The sequence below is a fragment of the Eretmochelys imbricata genome, chromosome 6 (assembly GCF_965152235.1).
Source record: "Eretmochelys imbricata isolate rEreImb1 chromosome 6, rEreImb1.hap1, whole genome shotgun sequence".
In the NCBI taxonomy this organism is placed as follows: domain Eukaryota; kingdom Metazoa; phylum Chordata; order Testudines; family Cheloniidae; genus Eretmochelys; species Eretmochelys imbricata.
The window spans coordinates 25,708,325-25,732,413 of record NC_135577.1 but is presented as its reverse complement, the minus strand read 5'-3'; the positions used below and the strand labels follow the sequence as shown (position 1 = coordinate 25,732,413).

Genomic DNA, 24,089 nt, shown 5'->3' with positions numbered 1-24,089 from the left:
TTAGAACCATGGAATTATAGAACCATAAGATTGGAAGGGACCTTAAGAGGTCTTCTAGTCCAATTCCTGTCCTTCTTTCTATGGTAAAAAGATGGTAAAAACAAGTTGAATGAAAATTCTTTTTGTCCAACAAAATGCCTTTTTTAACATTGTTTTTTTTCTCAAGAGACTTACTTTTTTGTAATTTGATTGAAAATTATTGTTCGTTGTTTTCTGGTTTTGAAACAAGAAATATTTAAAATTATTTTTAAAAATAAATATTTGTAACATCCTACTTGGTGATTAAGATGACTAAAAATCATTTAAAATATTTCTTATGTTCAACGTTGACAATAATCAATGACACATTTTGATTTTTAAAGTAAGTGTAAAAATTATTCTTCAAACTCTACAGGAATGGGAGTGCCTCACACATTGCTGTCCTGGTCTGTGACTGGAGCTTGTAGGCGCTATGGTAATACAAATAATAAATAACAATAACAATTACAGCTTAGATTGTAAGCTATTGGGACAGAGAGTGTCCTTTTCTTCTGTTTGTACAGCGCCTAGCACTTTGGTCTGTGAATTGGACTCTTAAGTGCTAACACAATACAAACAACAATAATAACAATTCTTCATTCCCCTCCCTGTCTCTTGGCCTGTTTGCTCTGGCCATCAGCTGTTAGACTGGCTGGCATTGCTGACTCATGACATATTGATAGTGCTAAAGGGACAGTTGGGCACTACTTTCTCATTTTCGGTATTGTTTGTAGCACTCTCGGAGGAGGTCAAAAGTATTTTCTCTTTCCTTATTGGTTTTGGCCTTTTCTATTTGGCAAATAACCCCTCCCCCTCACTCACACACACACACACTAGCTTGGCATTTAAAGCAGCTGGAGATGCAATATGGATGTTTATTTACTCCCTTGCTTGTGCACTAGCATCATCATCAATGTCTGCCCAGATCCAGGAAGGAGGGGCGCAAACAGAACCAGTGCAGGGATGGAGAAGATACAGCTGGCACCTCCTCTGTTCAGGGGTTGTGGGGCATAGCGTTGCCCCCATGCAGACTGAAGCAGCCCCTCAGTGCTACCCTAATTTGTGCCCATGCTGCAATGGCTCCTATTGGGTTTTGCAGAGACACAGAATCACTGAGTCCTAGGCATGCCCTGGCCAGAGATCTGCCCCCCATTCCTCTGGCCACCCACCATCTGCCCTCGCTCCATGCTGGAACATCCCTGTCTTGGAGCTGTTGCAGAGGTGACTTAGAAATGGAGGAGCTGGCACTTTACCTGGTGTAAGGGTCCCATCAACTGGGGGCTATTCAGATTGGGAGGGGCCTTACACCTGCCCTACAGATCCTTTGTTCCGAGGTGCAGAGCCTCGGGCCCCATAACTCTGTCCGTATCCCCTCCCGGAGCCATCACCCCACTCCCGTCCCCAGTGTGGGCGGGGACACAGACAGGGGGAAGGGGGGCAAGATAAAAAGTTTGGGGACCACTGAGGTAAACACTAGTATTTACCTCAACCAAATAACTGCTTTGTCTACACTTATGTTTTTAATTGTTAGTGACCATGTTAGCTAACATAGGGTAAAAATGCCTCCTTTCTTCCTAGTGAAGACAAGGCCTTCCTGTTTGAGGGAGCATGGTCTCTCCAGACCCATGACCACTCTGGGGAACAGCCATGGGGAGGGTACACATTGTCCTATTTGGATGTAGGTTCCACACTTCCCAGCCTCCTCTTGCTCCTTTCCTTTCCTTTGCATGGGGCACAATTTGGAAATGACCAGATGCAAAGATTTATGCATCAGGACACACTGCATGAGGCTTTCCGACCAACTGTAACTTCCTTTTTCCAGACAAGTTCAGGTGTTCTCAGCCATTTGTATTGATAATACTCCGCTGGGCAAGGGACTGTCTTTTTCTGTTCCGTGCATGTGCAGCACCTACCACAGTGGGGGCCCTGGCCTATGAATGGGGCTGTTAGCCACAATACAAATAAATAATCATAGCTATTATATTTTCAGGATCAATTTTATTGTCCATGATGTAAGCAAAAAATATAGCAGGTCACTCTTGTAATGTTTATTGTTTTGTCTCGGATATTTACATAAGGATTTGTAAACCTGTTAAAACTTCCTAAATAAAGAAATAGTTGATATATTACTATATTATATATATATATATAAGAGGGACTGAGAGGACTGGTGGTGAGGGAGGGGGGAGGAGACAGAGAGAAAATTGAGTTTAGCCAGTGATGAAAATGGCTGCTGGGCAGGGCTGGATGAGTTCCAAGCCCAGTGGGAGCCTACTTCAATTTCACAGCATAAACCTTTGTGTGCCTTAAAATAACTTTTCTCAATGCACCATGGTCTCACAGAAGCCCAAACAGCAACCTGTGCCTCTCCCCGACACTTGGTGCTGAGTTGTCATCTGGGGGCTATTTTGAGAATGGTGATGGTGATGTCATATGCATGGCAGACAGGCCATTGACTTCCATCCTATTGGGCAAGGAGGCTGAGAGAATTAAAGGGAATGCTCTGTAGAGTCAAACCCACGCTTAGTTAAGAAGGAGTGAGGGGTTTGAAATAGGGAGAGAGAATTGTTGCAATTTAGACCCTGTCCCCTGCCAATGAAATAATGTTTCCCTGATCCAATCTGCAGAGATGGCACCCTCTTTATTCTCTGGGCTACTGGCTCACGTGAGATGTAGTTACAGAAGAAGCTGTCTGTGCAGAGCATTTCAGACAGACTCCTGTTCTCCCAGGCTTTCTTTGTATTGGATGGGGGTAGGGGGTGGGTGGGAATATTTTAACACTGTCATGGGACGTCCCCTTTGATCCCACTGGGTCCAGTCCTGTGAGGTGCACCTGGAAGGTGCTGAGTTCATTCAGTTCCCATTGACTTCTGTGGTAATTCAGGTGCCCAGCAGCTTACTGGATCAAGCCCTTTGTTTGTCCTCTTACGTATTAACTAAGTGCTGCTGACAGTCAGAGGAGTTGTGCACATCCCGCTCCTTCACTCGGAGCTCTGGGCACTCAGCATGCCAGTAAATCAAGCCCTTGGGCTAGATGCTGTCCAGGGGACCCTGAATCATACACATCTCCATGTGGCTTGGCAATCCAAGTCCTCCATTTGGGCTTGCAGGTACAGGAACTGGTCTTACATGGTAGGCAGCTTGCACACGTTCGTACATACAGGGGCAGGACTGAGTCTATGACAACACCACCTTGCTCTGTGCACTCATCAGAGCCCAGAAGCTAAGTACGGTCAGTGTGGACAGAGTTTGGAAAAGGTGATGTGTAAGGAACACCACATGCTTCAGGGCATGCAGTTGGTGCATGCATCCCTCTAGATTAGTTCTGGCATTAGGAGGTGCTGTGCTGAAGAAGGTGGTCCTGGTGGCTCAGTAAAGGGTGTTTTCTCTCTGGCTTAGCACTGTTCCAATACCAAGGGCATGACTTAAGGGGGTGCTATACTATAGGTTGTGGTGCTGGCATCAATACAGGGAAGGTAGTCTGCAGATCACCTGACTTTCAACTTTATAAGACGGCTAAATTCAATACCTTCCATTGAAGTTCATCCAGTAAAAGCTGTTACCTCACCGACCTTGTTTCTTTAACTTTACAAGAGACGTGTCAAGAATCGGAAGTTACTGATGGGGTTTTGCAGTAGCAAATTACTGGAAGGGAATATCCGAACGCCCTTCTTGCCTCTGCAAAAGTTCCCGCGGCTCAGTTTGGCTAAAAGTGCTCAGGACCTTGAAAAAGAGGATAAAACGTTCTTTAGCTGCTTCTTTTGCTGCCTGGTGTATCTTCTATGTCGAGGCCCAGGGGAGTTTCTGCCATGTGGGAGAGGGGTGTTGCACTAATGAAACAGTGCAAACAATTTCTGGGAAAAATCCAGTGTCTCCATCTTCCTCTAAAACTGGGAGGGGAAAATCATAGGTTCTGCTCCGTTTCACTTGATGGGGGCTCACATGCCACCCTCACTGAGGGGCAGATATCCTGTCCTTAATTTAAAGTTACAGACTCTGTTTCTTACCATATGCCCTTCCTCTTTCCCCGGTAGATGCTGTGACAGGTTAAATAACACGATAGTTGATCATTAAGCAGGGCCAACCACAGTGAGTTACATTGTATCATAGAAGCTGTAGCTTGTGGGATAGAGTGTTAGGGAACAAATACAAATCTGGGGTGTGGAGCAAGTGCTCCCTGTGAATTCTATCCCCTGGGTATGAAAGTCCTTGGGTGGTAGCATGCAGCTGGTGGTATTCCTGGGAAGACACATAAGGGCAAGTTGCTGAGCACCTCCTGGGGGTGCTGAGTGGCCCCTTTGATTCCCATTGAAATCAGTGGCAGCTGGGGGACTTTAGCATCATGCAGATTCAGGCTCTAACACAATTTCCCATCTGCTGACTGTATGTATTTCAGTGCTGGACATGAGCAGCAAGACAAAAGGCTTGTCTACACTGAAAACGCTACAGTGACCCAGCTGCACTGCTGTAGCGCTTAGTGTAGACACTACCTATGTGGGTGGGAGGAATTCGCCCATCCGCGTAGGTAATCTAGATCCACAAGAAGAAGTAGCTTGGTTGCCAGAAGAATTCTTCTGTTGACCTAGCGTGGTCTACATGGGTACTTAGGCTGGTTTAACTGTGGCGCTCAGATTTTTCACATCCCTGACCAACGTAGTTAAACCAACCTAATTTTCTAGTGCAGACCAGGCCTAAGAATCCTAAACATGATCCTAAACATGGATCCTAAACATAAGCCTTGTCTTTAGGGCCAAGGAATCCACTCTGGTTCCACCCTTCCCTGACTTTGCAAGTGTTTTGACTGGTAAAACCTGACTGAAACCCACCACAGCTCTGGCCATTGCACTGCATTGGCCCATTACATTGAGGCTTGGCTTTGGAGAGGACTTCTTTCTCTCTCAGACCCCAGAGCGTACTTGGATGAGAAGGGGGCTGTCAGATACTCTTCAGGCTGATGTTGAGGAGACTCATTACTAGGACTGGGTAAAGGGGTTGGTGAAAGATCATTCAGATGGGTCAGTGTTCGGCAGACTAAATCTGAGTCTGAGTTTGGGTGGAGCCTATCTGGCCACCCTACAGTGACATGTTGCCGCCCATGTTCCCCTACCACCTGCACTTATATTAGTTCCACAGGGCTCTACGGTACAAGCAGCTGTAAGCCGGCAAACTGACTTTGGCGATGAGAACCAAAATGCACTAAGGTTTCTAGCTAATCCCCAAACCTGAAACCAAATGTCATTTACCTACTATTCACTTGATCGCTCTCGCTTCTTAAAAAAAAAATTTAGTTTTCTTGTAGGAGGACACCATTTTCCAGGTGTAAGACATGCATAAATAATTCTAATACTGGGCACTCCTAGATCTGTGAATCTGAAAGCACTTTACAAACACCCTCACAACACCTTTGTGAGGTAGGGAAATACTACCTCAGTAATATCATCTCAGTTTACAGATGAGGAAAATGAAGCAAAGGGAGGTTATTACTCAATGAGTGGTTGATACAGAAATAGAACCCACAAGTCCTTATGACCAGTCCCTTGGTTTAATCACTAATAATAAGTTCTTCTACAAAAAAGGAAGCATCTTTTTCTTCTTCTGACTGGGATACTGGGGACAGTTTCCCCCAGAGGTTTATTTTAAGATGTTGCTGTTCTTACATGTAGTATGGGCTCGACTTTCAGAAGGTCTGAGCGCCTACAAATCCTGCAGAAGTCCGTGAGAGTTATGGATGCTCAGCATCACTGAAAATCAGACCCTTATGGGCCACATTTTCAGGCGTTCAGCACCCACCCCTGGGACCAGATTTTCAAAAGACCCAGCTCCCATTTAGACATCTAAATAAGAGCAAGGTTTTTTAAAAAGGCCAGTATCCAGCCTGCTCAGCTCTTTAGAAAATATGGCCCTAGTCTAGGTTAATTGTATGACTACAGTACTCTTGCTATCACAGGCAGCAATCAATGCTTACAACCAGTCATGATGGTTATTTATAAAAAATCAAATGTTCCACCTAGAAAAAGATGTTGTTATTAATATCCAGCATGATTAACAATCACATTTTGAGTTGCAGACAGTCCCACGTTGCCAGCAACATGCACTTGTCTTTTTCGAATGGCTATGCAGGAATTTTAATCGTAACATGAATAACGCACACAGACAAAGACATTTTGTCCTAGGGAAGGAGTATGTGGATGGTGCTGATTTAAAGAGCCACTGCCACATTCAAGAAAACTGCAAAATATCCTCTTTGACCCCAAAACTATCAAATTGTTATGCACTTCTACTAAATATTTATTTTCTTCCATTATTGAATATCAAAATCTGAGGATCAGAACCTCAGATGATATAAATCGGTGTAGCTGGTTACAATGGAACTATGCTGATTTTCACCAGTTTAGGGTCTGGGTCTGACTGTATAGCTAGTAGAAGTGGTATGAAATTAAGAAAGGGAAAATCAGGATCTAAGAAAAAAGACTTCCTGACAGTGAGATACATTAGGCAGCAGAAGGACCTTGGTTTGCCCTCCACCACCTGACTTTTAATAGGTCAGTATGCTCCACCGCCTCTGTCTTTGCAGGATATAATATAATTTCACATAAAATGGCCTATATGCTGACAGAACTTTCCCACTCCAGCTCCTCCCTCCCCCCCAAGATTTTTTTCTGAAATTTATGCTCCTGGGCAGTCTCCAAATCCCAAGACCCATGCCTGGGGTTAAGGAACTCTGCCTCTCACAAGACCCAAACTCTTGGTTCCTTTTCACAGCCTTTGAAGAGGCAGGAATTGACTGCGGAGATAATGCACACTCAGGTAGGATATTAATCCCGTTCCTGTTATCTGGGCGATATCCCCAAACCAATCAGGTGGCGTGTGGGCAGGGCTGAGCTTTTGACACTGCTGACGTGCATGTGGAGTGGAGGCACTTGCAGAGGAAAACTCCTCGCCGAGACACCGCTCACATGCTGCTGCTTCTCCATCCACTGCCAGGAACAGTGGGAGCCCTGGAAAGGCCTCAGCCGGGCAAAGTGTGTCACATTCACGGCCTGGTGAGTCCTCCCCTCACTAATCCAGGAGATTGGGCCGGAGGGGTCTCCATGGGAACACTGATCCCTCAAACAAGGAAGGGGAGCTCTCACTCTGCTTTTAGCTCTGCTCCCCCTTACTCCAATCCTTGCCCCCAAATACCATCACTAGCCATTTGGGGAGAGAAGAGGAAATACCTGAACCTATTTAACCCATATCTTTTTCTCATAATGACTCAACTTCTGGAGAATCTGGCCCGCTTTCTCTGCCTCCACGCGTCAAGCGATCAGATACGGGGCAGTTTGGGCAAGCTCCAAACAGAAGGAGTGGCAGGCCTATCTTCCCTGGTGTAATAAACAAATAAAGGGGCAAAGTTCAATTCCACTCTTTAGCAGCCTGCAATGCAAAATCAATGTTTATTCACCTGTTGTTGCACTCACTGTTGTGCAAAAAGTACAGTAATAATGATAAAATACAGAGCAATTAAATAAAAGCAGTGAGCTGGCACAGCCTCATAAAACCTACCACCTTGATTAATTCATCATGGCAATTCATCCTTTCTGACACCCTTTTTTATCCAGTAAGTATAGAGAAGCTTAGTTAAAAGCCAATACAAAGATCAGGTGAGAGTTCTATATGAGAAACACCTGCTCTTTTATCAACCTCCTGTTTGTACAAATCTGTTTTGTGAGACGCACAGGGGGAGGAAAGCAGGAAACATCGTTATTCACACTTGCTGTTTGATTCCACAGTAATTCTGACCACGCTGAGCTGTATTCAGTGGGCTGACGGACTCCTCTATTCAGGGGCTATGGGGGATGATGTGCCCCCCCCACCCCCCGCTCAGACTAAGACAGCCTTCAGGGCAGTATTAACTTGTGCTTCTGCTTTACTGAGCCCTATGGGGCTTTGCACAAGTGCAGAATCACCATGCCACAGGTCTGGACTGACCATGTCCCTCTACCCCTCCCTCCCCCAAATCTGTTTCTTCCCTCCTCTGGCCTATTCCCCTCTGCCCAGAACTACTGCAGAGGTGATGCAGAAATAGAGAAGCTGTTCTGTACCTGGACATATTGGTCTCACGGTGCCTGCGGGAGGGCCAGGGTTTATGCTTGCACTGCAGCCCCTTTGTCCCAGCTAGCTTGGGAAAAAGGGGACCTTAGGACAATGACGAATCAATCCCCTTGTCAATAAACATGGTAGTTTATTGAATACAGCAAGAGCCAAAGAGCTTACACACCCTAACCAGATAGCAAGTGTGAAAAATTGGGACAGGGGGTGGGGGTAATAAGGGCCTATATAAGAAAAAGCCCCAAATATCAGTACTGTCCCTATAAAATCAGGACATCTGGTCACCCTACTTACAGTCCAGATCCTGCAAACCAAGCACGCATGGAACGCCTGTTGACTTTTTGCACAGACTTGCCACTGAAGGATTTGTACATCAGGTCCTAATAGAGACCAAGGGCAGCAGTTGAGGTGTGAGTCAGTGCAGAGACCCAATTACATCACACATGACCATCTCACTATTTTCCTTCTGTTTGTCATATTTGATTGCTACTGCCACACAAATAATAACGGTCCAGAAGATCAATGTAGGAAGCGTTCATGAAAGAAATGGGTTGGGTTTTTAAGAGGGCTTACAAATAGAAGAGGGACAAAGGGATAACCATTGAGGGAACACTATGCCCTTAAAGCATTGCCTTCTTTCCTGGCCTGGTGAGGGGAAGACTCACCAGGTATGGGAATGTGAAACATTTTGCTTGGCAGAGGTATTTCTGGAGTTCCCAATGCCTAGGGACAGAATGAAGAAAAGAATTATTGTTAGGTATTTTGGCTCCCAGGAACCTTTTAATATATATTTAGATTTTTTAGTGACATATACGCTAACGCTGTGATGTATTGCAAGATGTGATATAAATGATTAATAAAATAGATGTTAATATTCCTGAGTTCATATTGTGCTGGTAATTTTCCTTTGCCATTTGCAATATATTTTCTTTGCTACGAACAGGCAGGAAATAGATAATCAGCCATGACAAACTCATTGTATTAGGAGTCATCTCTCGACTAAAATGGGTGTCATATGACTAAACACCCAACTCCTGGAACAATGCACCCCACAGTGAAATTGGATAGAATTCATCCTTAACCACCCTGCCAAAAGTACTCTTAACAAAGAGAAACAAGAAAACATCATTCAAATGAGGGACATCTGTTCTCCAATGTTTGCAGATAATGACTGGATCAAGGGTCTGCACACAGCATAATTCTTTTCCACTGATGATTTGATCTGGTATTTTACAAATTATAAAAAAATCCCCATACCAGCTTCGCATTAGGTATATGGGATTTCACTAGAAAGAAAGAAAACTTTTCCTACCCCACGCTGAGTATTTACAAATGAGAAACAGGAAAAACAGACTCAAGGCAATAAAGAAAAATGTTTTATCCGACAACATACAGCATGCTCGTTAAGCTTTGGTCTTTTCTGTCTCTGTCACTCTACCTAATATGGCAATAATGTCCAGTAAGGAGGTTTATTATGGGAGTGAGGCAAAGTAAATGATCCAGGTTATGTCAACAGATTCCCAACTGACTTAAATGGAGGGTTCTGCTTAAAAACTGATGGCACAATATAGCCCCTGGTGAAAAATAATTCCATCATCTTTCCTCAGCTAAGGGAGAAATACCACCACCAGGATGACATGTATTCTTACCTTTGCAACTTATTTTTAGCTTTATGATAACACTATGCACTTCCATTGCATCTGTCATGTGAGCATTTATTACCACTGGAGACACCTTTAATCCTCCCCTCTGATTAGCAACAAGAAGAAAGTCAAGGAAAGTGTGGGCCCCTTACTGAATGAGGGAGGCAACCTAGTGACAGAGGATGTGGAAAAAGCTAATGTACTCAATGCTTTTTTGCCTCTGTCTTCACGAACAAGGTCAGCTCCCAGACTACTGCACTGGGCAGCACAGCATGGGGAGGAGGTGACCAGCCCTCTGTGGAGAAAGAAGTGGTTCGGGACTATTTAGAAAAGCTGGACATGCACAAGTCCATGAGGCCGGATGCGTTGCATCCGAGAGTGCTAAAGGAGTTGGCGGATGTGATTGCAGAGCCATTGGCCATTATCTTTGAAAACTCATGGTGATCGGGGGAAGTCCCGGAAGATTGGGAAAAGGCTAATGTAGTGCCCATCTTTAAAAAAGGGAAGAAGGAGGATCTTGGGAACTACAGGCCAGTCAGCCTCACCTCAGTCCCTGGAAAAATCCTGGAGCAGGTCCTCAAGAAATCAATTCTGAAGCACTTAGAGGAGAGGAAAGTGATCAGGAACAGTCAGCATGGATTCACCAAGGGCAAGTCATGCCTGACTAATCTAATTGCCTTCTATGACAAGATAACTGGTTCTGTGGATGAAGGGAAAGCAGTGGACGTGTTGTTCCTTGACTTTAGCAAAGCTTTTGACACTGTCTCCCACAGTATTCTTGCCAGCAAGTTAAAGAAGTATGGGCTGGATGAATGGACTATTAGGTGGATAGAAAGCTGGCTAGATTGTCGGGCTCAACGGGTGGTGATCAATGGCTCCATGTCTAGTCGGCAGCCGGAGCAAGTGGAGTGCCCCAAGGGTCGGTCCTGGGGCCGGTTTTGTTCAATATCTTCATAAATGATCTGGAGGATGCTGTGGATTGCACCGTCAGCAAGTTTGCAGATGACATTAAACCGGGAGGAGAGGTAGATATGCTGGAGGGTAGGGATAGGATACAGAGGGACCTAAACAAATTGGAGGATTGGGCCAAAAGAAATCTGATGAAGTTCAACAAGGACAAGTGCAGAGTCCTGCACTTAGGACGGAAGAATCCAATGCACTCCTACAGACTAGGGACTGAATGGCTCGGCAGCAGTTCTGCAGAAAAGGACCTAGGGGTTACAGTGGACGAGAAGCTGGATATGAGTCAACAGTGTACCCTTGTTGCCAAGAAGGCCAATGGCATTTTGGGATGTATAAGTAGGGGCATTGCCAGCAGATCGAGGGACATGATCGTTCCCCTCTATTCGACACTGGTGAGGCCTCATCTGGAGTACTGTGTCCAGTTTTGGGCCCCACACTATAAGAAGGATGTGGAAAAATTGGAAAGAGTCCAGCGGAGGGCAACAAAAATAATTAGGGGACTGGAACACATGAGTTATGAGGAGAGGCTGAGGGAACTGGGGATGTTTAGTCTACGGAAGAGAAGAATGAGGGGTGATTTGATAGCTGCTTTCAACTACCTGAAAGGGGGTTCCAAAGAGGATGGATCTAGACTGTTCTCAGTGGTAGCAGATGACAGAACAAGGAGTAATGGTCTCAAGTTGCAGTGGGGAAGATTTAGGTTGGATACTAGGAAAAACTTTTTCACTAATAGGGTGGTAAAACACTGGAATGCATTACCTAGGGAGGTTGTGGAATCTCCTTCCTTAGAAGTTTTTAAGGTCAGGCTTGACAAAGCCCTGGCTGGGATGATTTAATTGGGGATCGGTCCTGCTTTGAGCAGGGGGTTGGACTAGATGACCTCCTGAGGTCCCTTCCAACCCTGATATTCTATGATTCTATGATTCTGTGAGTGGAGAGGCTCCTGAATCTGCTAAATGGCTGCAAAAACAGTGCCTGGACCAGTCCTGGAGTGTGCAAATATCCATGAAACTAATGTCCTTCTTTTTATATGTGGTTAGTTAAATAGTGAACAATGTTGACATTTGAATGGTGGTCATTAGGCTTCAAAATGATTACCTTCCTTAAAATTAACAGAACGGTAACCATGCCTACGAGCTATGGTTCCAGGCTGTCTGCAGACTTGGGCAGTATCATTGCATCTGTTTTCATCTGGTTTACATTTGGAAGGTTATCTTTGCAACCAGAAGGGCTAAAGACTTCAATGTTTTAAATGAAAGATTAGATTCTGGAGCGTGAGATGCAGCTCTTAAGGAAAAGTACTAGCTTGCTGAACAACCATGAGCCAGCCCACTTCAAACTTGGTGTCCCCCTTTGCAACTCTGTGGGGATTTCTAATGCTGATCCAGGGAAATTAATTGGTTTAGTGGATGGACTCACCATGAGTTAAGGGTTTGGAGAGAGGAAACCTAGCCCCCGAAATGAATAATTTAGAGAAAGTTTTGAGAATTCTAACTAGGGTACTGGAGTAGCCCCATTACAATAGCGTCAAAGTACCTCACAGTCTGCAATGGTTTTATTCTCACAACACCCTTCTGAAGTAAGGCAGCACAACTATCCCCATTTTGCAGATGGGATCTTAGGTAGAGAGACTAGAGCCCAGATTTTTAAAGGTATTTACATATTCTGGTGCTCCGTATTTAAAAAGCCTAACTGCTTTAGGCAAATTTCATTTTGAAAACTTTAGGCACTTAAAAGTCTAAATTTTTTCTGAAAATGAGCTTTAGGCTCCTAACTTAGCTAGGCTTTGCAATGCTGAGCACCAGAACATCTAAATACCTTTAAAAATCTGGGCAGAATGACTTGCCCAATGTCACACAGGAAAGTCTGGTGGGAGAGCAAGGAATTTAACCCAGATGTCCTGAGTCCCAGTCCAGTGCTTTAATCACAAGCCTTTCTTTTTATACACTCTTATACCATAAAGGGGCTAATTCAGTGGCAGATTTAGAGTTAGTGGGGCCCTGTGCTCAGCTTCATTTTGGGGGCCCCTCCTTGGGACCAGCCAAGAAAAAGAACATTCTGCCCCGTTTTTCATTCTTTTTTTCTTCATCCTCCTCCTATAAGTAATAGGAAGTAAATGAAAATAAAGTGAGGTACCTTGATTGCTTTTGTAGTCTACCTTATTTTTTCACAGACCACTTGAAAATTGCTGGGGGTCTCGGTGGCCCACTTAATGATCTTTCCAAATATTGTTTGTACCGTTAGATAATGATTGTAAAGCGCTTTGGATAAGAGCACTTTATAAAAAAAAAAAAAAAAGTAAAAAAAGCATTGGGGTGCGGGGTCTGGCCAGGACTTAGGGTGCGGGAGGGGGCTCAGGGCTGGGGGTGCAGGGTCTGGGAGGAAGTCAAGGTGCAGGAGCAGGCTGGGGTTGGGGTGCAGGGTCTGGCCAGGAGTTAGGGTGTGGGAGGGGGCTCAGAGCTGGGACGGGGGTTGGGATGTGGAGCGCTTATCCGGGGCAGCTCCCATTTGGTGCGAGGGGTGCAGGTGGGAATGGGGGGGGGGGTGCAGGAGCTCCCGTTTGGTGCTCAGGGTGGGGAGGATGTGGGGGGTGTGCAGGAGTCAGGGAGGGCAGGGGGCTAGGGGTGTGTGAGGAGGGTGCAGGAGTCAGGACAGGGGGCTGGGGGTGTGGGCTGGAGTCGTGGCGGTGTTCCCAGCCCCCTGCCCTGAGTGGTTCACGGCACGGGGGTGGGTGGGCTATGTGTAGGGGAAGTGCGGGGACCCCGCCTTTGCTCCACGCTGCCCCTATTCCACCCCTTTCCCCAAGGTCCCGCCCCTGCCTCCTCCCCCAAGCGTGCTGGGGCCTTGCTCCTCCCCCTCCCTCCTGGAGTGACCTGAGTGCCGGCAAACAGCTGTTTGGCGGTGGGGGAAGCGCTGGGAGGGATGGGGAGGGGTGGGTGCTCTCGGGGGAGGAGGCGGAGGAGGGGGAAGCTTTGCTGCTGGTGGGTGAGGAGCCTGCAGCAGGAGCCCTGGGAGCCAGCAGGACCAAGCTTCTGCCCCTGCAGCTGCCCAGCCCTGGGGCCTCCTGCCACTGGGGGGCCATGTGCCAGGGCACCCTGTGTTTCACTGTAAATCTGCCTCTGGGCTAATTAATAAGTCTTCACTAAGAGCAGGTTAGACAAACACCTGTCAGGGATGCTCCAAATAATATTTAGTCCTGCCTTGACTCCCTTCCAGTCCTATAATTCTATGTTCCTGTTAGTAATAAAATGTATGATGGGGCAGGACTGCTGGTAGGAGACTAGTATTTATTTGTTCATTCAGTCACCTGACATGGGTCAGGATTACAACAGCTTAATGCTCCCATCACACGGCATAAGTCAGGATCTACTGACTTGAATAGCTACTGTTACACCTGTTGCATCCGATGAAGTGAGCTGTAGCTCACGAAAGCTTAAGCTCAAATACATTGGTTAGTCTCTAAGGTGCCACAAGTCCTCCTTTTCTTTTTGTGGATACAGACTAACACGGCTGCTACTCTGAAACCTGTTCCACCTGTGATATAGATAACTATTATTATGTTCTTTGTACTTGCGGAAAGTGACCTGAGACACAGAGAAGCTATATGACTCAGCTAAGATCATACACTGAGTCAGTGGCAAAACCAAGAATACAACACAGCGGTTCTAGATTAGTGGGTTCTCCTCAGCAGCTTGGAAAATCTGGCCATAGTTGTCCCAAATTTGGCATCCAATAATCAATGGATACTATTGAAAACATGAGCCCTAGTGATCTGTTTTAGGGTCACATAAAAAGTCAGAGGCAGTGCTGGGAATAGAACTCCTAGTGGTACCTTGGAGTCCTTTGTTAAAATTCTGATACCATTCTGAAGGGATGGTTTGGACGCTTTCCCTAGCCCACTCATTCTTAGACTGGCTACTGTTAATTTACTATAGCCAGAGATTATTTATTGCTGGAATTCACAGAAATTCTTCTGAAGAGAAATGTTGTGGCCTTTGGGATTGATCAGCCTGCACTAAATGACAGACCTTTAAAAAAACAAACCAACCCACAAGCCTTTCCCGATGTGGTCTTCACCTCCAACTCTTCACAATTTTTGTAGTTGAGCATTTGCAGGGCCTATTAATGCAGCCCTTGATCACACAAGCTCTTATGCCCACCACTAACTATAAGCATGTGTGTAAACATTGGACCATCATCAATATATTTTTCAGAATCCAAGTATAAATATTTAGAGCAAACACTTTTCTTTCTTGGTTTTAGGAAATGTGGAAAACAAATGAACGGATTCACCAGTCCCTCAACCGCATTTTCTTTGTGAGCACATGTAACCCAGGCCCTTGGGATGTCTCACATATTCTATGCAGTGGTTCTCAACCAGAGATCCGTGTACCTATGAGGTACACAGGGTTCTTGCAAGGGGCACATCAACTAATCCATATTTTTGCCTAGTTTTACCACAAGCTACATAAAAAGAACTAGCAAAGTCAGAATAAACTAAAATTTCGTATGACTTGTTTATATTGCACGATATATTATACACTGAAATGTATGTACAATATTTATATTCCTATGAGTTATTTTCGAATTATATGGTAAAAATGAGAAAGTAAGCAATTTCTGAGTAATAGTGTGCTGTGACACTTTAGATTTTTATGTCTGATTTTTGTAAGTAGTTTTTAAGTGAGGTGAAACTTGGGCATACGTAAGACAAATCAGACTCCTGAAAGGAGTAGTTTGGAAAGTTGAGAGCCACAGCTCTATAGCAGTGGTTTTCAAGTACTGGGTTGTGGAATGCAAGGCACTGGGTCACCTTGCTTAGCACTCAGGGACCATGGTGTCTGGCCAGTAAAAACTAATAGTCCCTACCTGTTCTGACACTGCTCTGCACCCCGGAAGTGGCGAGCAGCAGGTCCAGCTCATAGGCAGGAGGGTTACAGGGCTCCGCACGCTGCCGCTGCCCCGAGCACTGACTCTGCACTCCCATTGGCCGGGAGCTGGGGGGCGGTGCCTGTGGGCTTGCACACCACTGCCTAGGAGCCAGACCGGCTGTCCATTTCCGGGGTGCAGTGCGGTCTGTGGAGCCAGGACAGGTGGGAAGTCTGCCTCTGCATCCCGGCTGCACCGCTGACCAGGAGCCGTCAGAGGTAAACCCGCACCCCAATCCCCTGCTCCAGCCCTGAGCCCCCCCCAACCCCTCATCCCTGGCTCCACCCCAGAGCCTGCAACTCCAGCCCAGAGCCCTGACTCCCCTCTGACACCCCAACCCCTGCCCCAGTCCTGAGCCCCACCAAACCTGGAGCCCCCTCCTGAACCCAAAACCCCTCATTCACAACCCCACCCCAGAGCCTGCACCCCCTCTCGCATCCTAACCCCGTGGCCCAGCTTGGAGCCCCCTCCCACACCCTGAACCCCTCACCCCTGCACCCCAACCCTCTGCCCCAGCCCTGAGCCCCTCCCACACCCCAAACCCCTCACCCCCAGCTCTGTTGGGTCCTGGGCATCAACAATTTTTTTCAGCTGGGACGCCAGAAAAAAAGTTTGAAAACCACTACTCTGTAGGAAATGCATGTAGCCTCTTCTTAGGGGGCAAGGCCATGCCCCCTTAGCCAGAACTCAGGAGTCCTAGCTCCCCGCACTGGGTTTGAGCAGCTAGGCCACAGTGCCGTCTACTAACAATAGATAACTAACAATATAACTATCGTTAATATTAAAACACCCATAAGGGATGGCAAATAATTAAATACATAATAATACCCAGTTCTTAGCTATGCTAATCTCCTAACGGGCAGATCAGTAATAAAGTAAAACCCCGTCACAGCGATGGCACCATGCAATTATTAAACAGGAAGCCAAAGGAATAACAAAAACAATGAGAAAGGGAGGACTTGCGGCACCTTAGAGATTAACCAATTTATTTGGGCATCAGCTTTCGCGGGCTGCAACCCACTTCACCGGATGCGCGCACGGGGAGTCCGATCGGCTACTCTTTCAGGTGCCGCCGGACTCCTCATTGTTTTTGTGGATACAGACTAACACGGCTACCCCTCTGATAGGTGGACTAACAGTCACTCAGCGGCCCCGATCCGGGGGGCCCCTGGTGGCAGAGGAGACACCCTGCCTGGTGCGCTCCGCCCAGCAGGGGCTCCACGTGGCCCCAGCCTGCGCACCGGACTACATTTCCCATGGTGCCCCGGGTGGGGAAGGGGGAACACTTCCGGGTTAGCAGTAGCAGGGGGCGGGGGCCTGTGTGTTTACTTCCGGCCTCCCTGGGAGTGTGTGAGGCTAAGGGGACCCGGCGCAGCCTGGGGGCAGGAGCGTGAGCCCGGCCGAGCCGCCCGCCCGCCGCCGGGGGGGCGAGGGGGAGGGGCTAGGTGGGGGCGGGCGCCAGCCCCGCCGCCGGGGGCCGGGCGGCCCCATGCGCAGCCCCAGAGGCCGGAGCGGGTGGTGAGCTCGGGCAGGACGCAGGAGCCCGCCCCGGCTCCTCCCCGGCCCCGCGCCCAGCGGGCGGCGCAGCAGCGGAGCAGGAGCGAGCACCCGGGAGAGCCATGGACTGGCTTATGGGGTGAGTGGCGCGGGGGGCTGCGGGGGACTGGGGTCGCGGGGGTGCGGCTGGGGGGGGGTTGGGGGGTACAGGTAGAGCGGGGGGGGCTGGGAGCCTGGGGGGGGCTGAGGGGGTACAGGTAGAGCTTGGGGCTGCTGGCCTGGGTCTGGGGGGAGGCTGGGGTGGGGGGCACGGCTGGAGGGTGCAGCTGGAGGGTGCTGGGTGTGAAGCGCAGGTGGCCCTAGGCGGGGAATCCTCTTGCTCTGTCCAGTGGAGGCAAGCTCTGGTGTCAGCAGCCCAGGGGTGGGTCCCTTGCAGATTTCTCCTCAACTCGTCTGGCTTGGGAGGGGCAGGAGCGAGGGGCAGGGTGTGTGTGGAGCGGCCTGGGGATTTCTTGCCTATCTGTGAATGCAGGTGATGCTAAGAGTGGCAAGGAGTTTTCCTTCTTATCTGGGGTCAGGAGGTGCCTCTAAGCAGCTGGTGGCCACCCGCTGGTCCCTGAGTGGCAAGGAATACACTGACATGGGGTAGCTTCAGGTGACATGGGGACCCCGTGGCCTAGTTTGAGATACATAGGGAGACCAGGGGACACGAAAAACACAGGAATTAGCAAAAAACCTCAGAGTGAAAAGCCTCTTCACTTCCCCCTGAGCTATGTGGTGCCGTCTGATAGTGGCCATAAAATTTAATGCATTATAGAGACTGTTGGTTACACCTCAAAGGTGGCAGTTGGTGAACAGAGGGGAGCATACTGGGGTGGTAAGGGACTCTATCCTGCTGAGAAGCATGGGCTCCCCAGGTTGGGAAGCATGAGAAACAGTGAAATAGCATGGGACTCCTCTTCCTGCTAAGGGACAAGGGAAATACATGACTAATCAATTGTTCAGGGCTGAAAAGACATAAGTGTGGTCTCCAGCAGTGACATTGAGAGGAGAAATACTATATTAGAATGTGCTTATAGGGTTACACAGTGTCAAGCTTGTAAAATGTTTGGGGTTATATTTGGGTACCTTGTCTATTGATTGCTATGTGGCGATTGGCTGTTGACTGGTTTACAGGGTAGGAGAGATGCAGAAAAGAACTTTCTCTGTTCTGCAAATTAATCTGTATAAGAGCAACTAATTTCTTTCCTTTTTTGGATATAAAAAAGGCAGGCATTGCATGTCTCAATACATTTCTATCAGTGTAGTGAGACTGCTATTTCTGCAGCAGAAGTTTAGTTCTGACCTAGGAGTTTGCCAAGATCTGATCTGAATGGCTTGCTGGGGAGTGGAGGAAGACAACTCAGCAGAGATTAAAACCAAATCACTGCTGTGCCAGAGGACTTGGATAGCATGGGATTAATAGTGCTAATTACACAGAGACAGAAGGTAGAAAGCGATTTGCTGCTGGTTTTATGTTTAAAAATCTTAGCAAGAGAGACACCTGTACAGTAGAATGGAGTGACCTGATATATTATCAGTGTCCCAGAGAAAGAGATTTGATAGCTTATTGCAAGAATTTTGCTGATGACCTGTACTCATGTGAACTGAATAACTGTGGATCAGAATCAGGTGGGCGGCAAATTTATGATTCCGTGACCCTTGGTCTTAAGTTAGTTGGTTTTGTACAGTAGTTTGATCCTTAGTGTGATGTTTAACTATCTGTGTTACATCCTCCGTAGTATGACAGCACTGGAAAATGGGATCACAGCCTATCTGTGTTGCTAGGTCAGATAGTATGTTTTTTACATGGAAAAACTACCCAGTTCCACTTCTTTTTCTGAAACTGAAGTAACTGGATAGTTGGTAAACTGACAGCATTTGTCTGATCTGCTCTTTTATTAAGAAGACAGATTTCTTTGGACTGGATATGTCCAACTCTAGATCCAATTGTCAAGACTTCTATAGCTAGTATTAACTCTAATGTTGACTAATAAGCTAATGGGCATGGACTCCTGCACATTTTCTGGGTAGATTGTTAGTATGGCTTTCCTACAACAAATTAATTAATAGAAGTATAGTGTTTGAGACATGCAAGGCGTTTTTGTGTGATATGCATTGGAAAGCTGGCATCATGCAGGTTAGAAGGAAATACTGTTATTAGTTACTAATAATGAAGACGTTGGTCTACTTGGGTTTCTTTTGATTGTGTTTTTAGCAACTGCTAGGCAACTAGAGCCTACCATATTTGCTTTATATAAACAAATCTAAAAGAAACTTGAGTATTGTTGTGGAGAGTTAAGTGAAAGGATGCTTCATTTAAAAAGAAGAAAAAGCGTATCCCAGTACTTAAACAGAAGACTTAGATGGCTTAAGATGGTTCTTTCACTCCCATTTTGTACAAACTATTATCATAAACTAGCCAAGAACCAAACTTTGTGATGTTACTAGACTTTCATTGTATTAGAATGTAAATTTTCTCATCATTCGTGTTTTTAGGCTTGTTGGAAGTTTGCTATGTATTACTGCTGCCACTGTACATGTAATCTTTCCAAGGTGGGTGAACTCAAGTTGGAGTGGAGAACGTCTCTTTGCCTACATTAATTTTCATTGATCTTGGCTTGTCTGTGGATTACGTTTGTTCTTTGCTGTTACCTGATACTTCTGTTAATGTCCAAACTTTGTGTACATTGCAGTCTTTTGCATTGTCACAGGGTGTGTCTTCACAGCACAGTAAGATCAAGTTATAACTCGAATATTACCCCTAACTTGACCCCTTTGCGCACACACAAATCTATAGTTCGAGAAAACTGCTTTAAGCTCAAGGTAGCTAGCCAGTGGAGGGACTGAAGCTGAGTGCTGCTGAAGCTTGAACTAGGAACGCAGTGGGGATGCAATAACTTGAGTTACAACATGTCATCAGAAGATAGTCTTGTCATTCTATGGTGCTAATCAAATCACTGTGTATAACTCATGTTGTTTGGAAATGTGGTTACTCTCACTCGAGCTATGTTAGCTTCAATGCCCCTAATCTAAGTGTGCTAATTTGAGCTACCTGTACTCTGGAGACACATTCATTCTTTCTTTCAAAGTTTGTAGAAGTTTTGTGTGGACTTTGTGGGTAATAAGGGGAAGGAAAACGGTGGGTATGTGGGGGAGAGAGGAGAAGACGACAACCTCTTAGGGTTTGTCTATACAAACTCTGCAGAGGCACTGGTGCAGCGCTTCAGTGAAGACACTATCTATGCCAGCAGGAGGGGTTCTTTCGTCAGTGTAGGTACTCCACCTTCCTCAGAGGCGGTAACTAAGTTGAGGGGGGGAAAATGACCTAGTGCTGTCTTTGCCGGGTGGTAGGTTGGTTTAACTGCATTGTTCAGGGGTGTGGATTTTTCACACCCCCTGAGCAAGGTAGTTCTGCTGACTCAATTTCCTAGTGTAGACCAGGCCTCAATCTGTCCAACTGGGTGTTTCTGTCAGCAGCACTGTGTGTGTGTCTAAGTGAAATTATTCCTCGGGTTACTGAAAAAGAAATTTATGGTATTCAGTTTATTATGGCAGAGCTTTGAATAAATGTCAGTCTGCCTTATCTTGAACTAAAACTGCAATTGTTTCCAATCTCTTGTAAGGGAAAGGAGGAGCTGTAGAAAAACCTGCACAAAGAGGAAGAACAAAACGTTGCACTTTGGAATACTACAGTTTTTTTTAATGAATTTCCTCTCTCACTTCTGCATATTAAGCTGCATCAGTCTGTTTTCTGATGTCCCTGTGTATCAATGAGACTAATATGGAAAGAGTACAATTCTTTCTTAATCAACTCTGAATACTGTGTCAAATGTGTTAGTACTCCCAAGAATGTTTTTCCTCGTGTTATCAATCATATTTTTTCTTGAATGCTCTGGACTGGAAAGCACTCTACATGTTAAACTTTGTATCGTTATAGAAACTGGCTTTCAAAGGCAAATGAAAATTCTTTGTTTAAAATATAAACTAGGCAGCAACAGCAGCTAACCATGTTCTAGCTTCCCACTATTCCAGCTCATCTCACATTTATTGCACTTAGACCTCTTTATTCCTTAAATGTCCTGTACAGTTGAGTGTTGTGTTGGGAAGTGAGGGACGGGGAAGTTCTAATCATCCCACAGAGGGCAGCAGCCTAAGTGTCTCAGATTGCCACAGAGCACTTAATACAGAAATAGAAACTGGAGCCTATAAACAATGATGAATTTGTCAAAGAATAGGCAAATAACAGTAAGGTTGGCTGGCCACACACCAGAGTGTCACTGTGATCAGTTTGGTTAATGGTTGTTCTCTCAGATGCCTTAAAACTGTTGGAAGTTCTAGGGGAGAAAGCTGCATAACTGAGCTATTGGCATACATACAATCACATGTTAGTTTAAGACCCAAATAAATCTTAAGTCTCTACTTTCCCTTGGAAAATGTCTTATCTTTCTCCTGAACATTGCCGTAACAAAGTTACTGATTGAAGGGTGTGTTCTCTTTGGTATATATGTGTAACTCCTATTAGTTACAATGGGAGTTGTGTCTGGAAAGAATAGAACAATAAGTTGTGCAATATCTTGGATCTTTATAAATAGAAGAGAGAAAGCTAAAAGTATTCCCATTGTACATAGAAAATATGTACCATGGCTTTGATTGGAGACCACAGATGCTTGGATGGTGGTGTTCACTGACATCTGACAGGAATCTAGGCTATACACTTAGTATTTCATTTTGAAAGAGGATTGATTTGCTGTTAAAGGTTTTTGGCTCTATTTGTAACACTAAATTTAAAGTAGCAACAAAGACAGATATTGTTCCTTTAGTTATGAAACCTTTTTAATTTGAATTTAAAACTCTTAATTGTAAAGGACAAAACCTTTTTTGAAAATGAAGTTGTAAATCTCACAAGCCTTGATTACTCTTTTAAATACGGGGTTCTGATACATAAATTGTAACATCTATGCCATCCAAAGAATGACTTTGAATATGCAGAGCAGCTTTATGTTACGTAGATATTTAAAAAGAAAAATCAGTTTGCCAGCAAACTACCTGTTAACAACCAGCTACTGCTTTATGGAAGGACTGAGGTGGAGGGAAGAAAAATGAGTGAAAATTGTTTAATTAAAAAGAACGTCTTTGTATTGCACTAAGCGATAATGTTTTCTTGACTAATTTTTCTTTGTGCTGTCATCTTTTACCACGTGAAAGAGCTTGCAACGTAGGTCAATTTGCCGCAATCAAATGCTGTTCTTAGACTTGTGTGGCTATTGTTTTCTGTTGACCATGTATCCGTATTCCATCCACAGTAGAGAATTGTGGCATTCCCGGTACCAGTGTGGTCCTTTGGAATGCTGGTAAAATGCGGAGTCCCAATACTGTGTCCAGATGTTTCACAAGGTATTTCCAGTACCGATAAGATTGTAGGACCTCTGAGTAAGTCTTAATGCATTTGTCCAGACTGCTTCAGTTGGAACTGTTTCAATGCAAGCATGATAGCATTGTAGCTACGATGCTTCCTTTGATCTTCCCACCAAGCTGTCACAACTTCTTCCCACCAATTCCTGGATCTATACAGGATAGGTGATACTAACCTGGTCTTGCTTTTGCTCTTACTCCTACTCTCTACCCCTTGCTTCTCTCCCAGGGAGGAATGCAGCGCACAACAGCTTATTAAAAGTAACTATTTAGTTGTGCGATTTTTATTCTACAATAAATATTATTCAGTACAACTTTACAATAATAATTTTTGGGCCGTGGATCTTTAGCTCCTGGAAAAAATACATATGTACACATGCTAATTTTATAGCAACAAATGAATGCGTGCCTTACTGTGGGTTGAAATGGCATGGCAGTGAAGTGGCTGCCTCAGCAGTATCTCCCAGACCTATAATATCTGAGGAGGGCACTGTATGCCCTGGTTTAAATTCTCGCTCATACATATCCATGGTATTTCAGTAGCCACTACTCAGACCTCTCTCCCCGAGTACTTTCCCCAGGAGATAGACATTATTAGATGTGCTGTGGGAGTGAAGAATTTTTAGGCAGCTTGGAGGGCTGTCCTCCCTTCACTCGTGTATCTGACTTTTAGAGCTGATAAGAAGAAATAGTTCACCAAAATATGGAAAAGTTAGAGACTATAAACTAAGCCCCTTATCTAAAGAGTATTGGTACATGAAGTCAGCAATGCTCATATAAGACACCAGGTACAGTTTACCTAAGCACTCTGTGACCAACTCGTGGCCTTCTGTGTTTTGAATGTAATTGAGGGAAAAGCCCTTGCCCTTCATGGTACATTCACAGTGGGGAGAGCTATTGGACATTATCATTTGGTTACTTCATTGGTTTAATCCAACATAACTTTAACACCTCTCTTTCTCTAAATCTCACATGCAACTGTATAAAAATTATATATGTACAGTCATATGTATACATAGTACATACAGTTCCCTGCCTAGCACACACCTGCTACCACAAATACCTATTCCTGGAATTATGGGATAAGTAGCACAATGCACAGGTTGGTGCAAGTGCTGTGTGTGGACACAGTGTATTAGTCCACACAAACAACTGTTTAGTGTGGACACTAATCCATCTGAAGAAGAATCAGTCAAAGAGAATCTCAGCTGCAATGGTCAACGTTGTGCAGAGATCTAGTCCTCTAGTGTAGAAGGGTTCCATGATCTTACCTTTACCTGGATAAGGTCAATGTATTTTAAGTTAAAATGAAGTGGCGAACCTTCCCGTCCACCAGCAGGCTTCTGACCGACTTTCTCTTCCTTCTTCAGGCCACTATGTGGAAAGCTAGAACATCCTGTGAGTTGTAAAGTTGTGGAGTGGTAGCATTGCTGCTTTGTAGATTGTGAAGCTAGTTAACAAAACCAGAATTGCATACTACTAACTATAGCACTG

At 45.5% G+C, this 24,089-nt stretch overlaps 1 protein-coding gene across 3 annotated transcripts in view; it reads left to right on the top strand.

Moving 5' to 3' along the window:
* Positions 1 to 17,063: 17,063 nt before the first annotated feature.
* The window catches only part of MOB2 (MOB kinase activator 2), a 161,453-nt gene continuing 154,427 nt past the window's right edge, over positions 17,064 to 24,089 (top strand). Inside the window, exons 1-2 of one of the 3 annotated variants that reach the window (XM_077818252.1) lie at positions 17,069 to 17,280; positions 19,680 to 19,736. In XM_077818252.1, the coding sequence (XP_077674378.1) occupies positions 17,264 to 17,280; positions 19,680 to 19,736 (74 nt within the window). In that variant the 5' untranslated portion in view covers positions 17,069 to 17,263. Of the gene's footprint in view, positions 17,281 to 19,679; positions 19,737 to 24,089 lie in introns of all 3 variants that reach the window. The other 2 variants (XM_077818251.1, XM_077818256.1) reach the window with 2 other exon arrangements.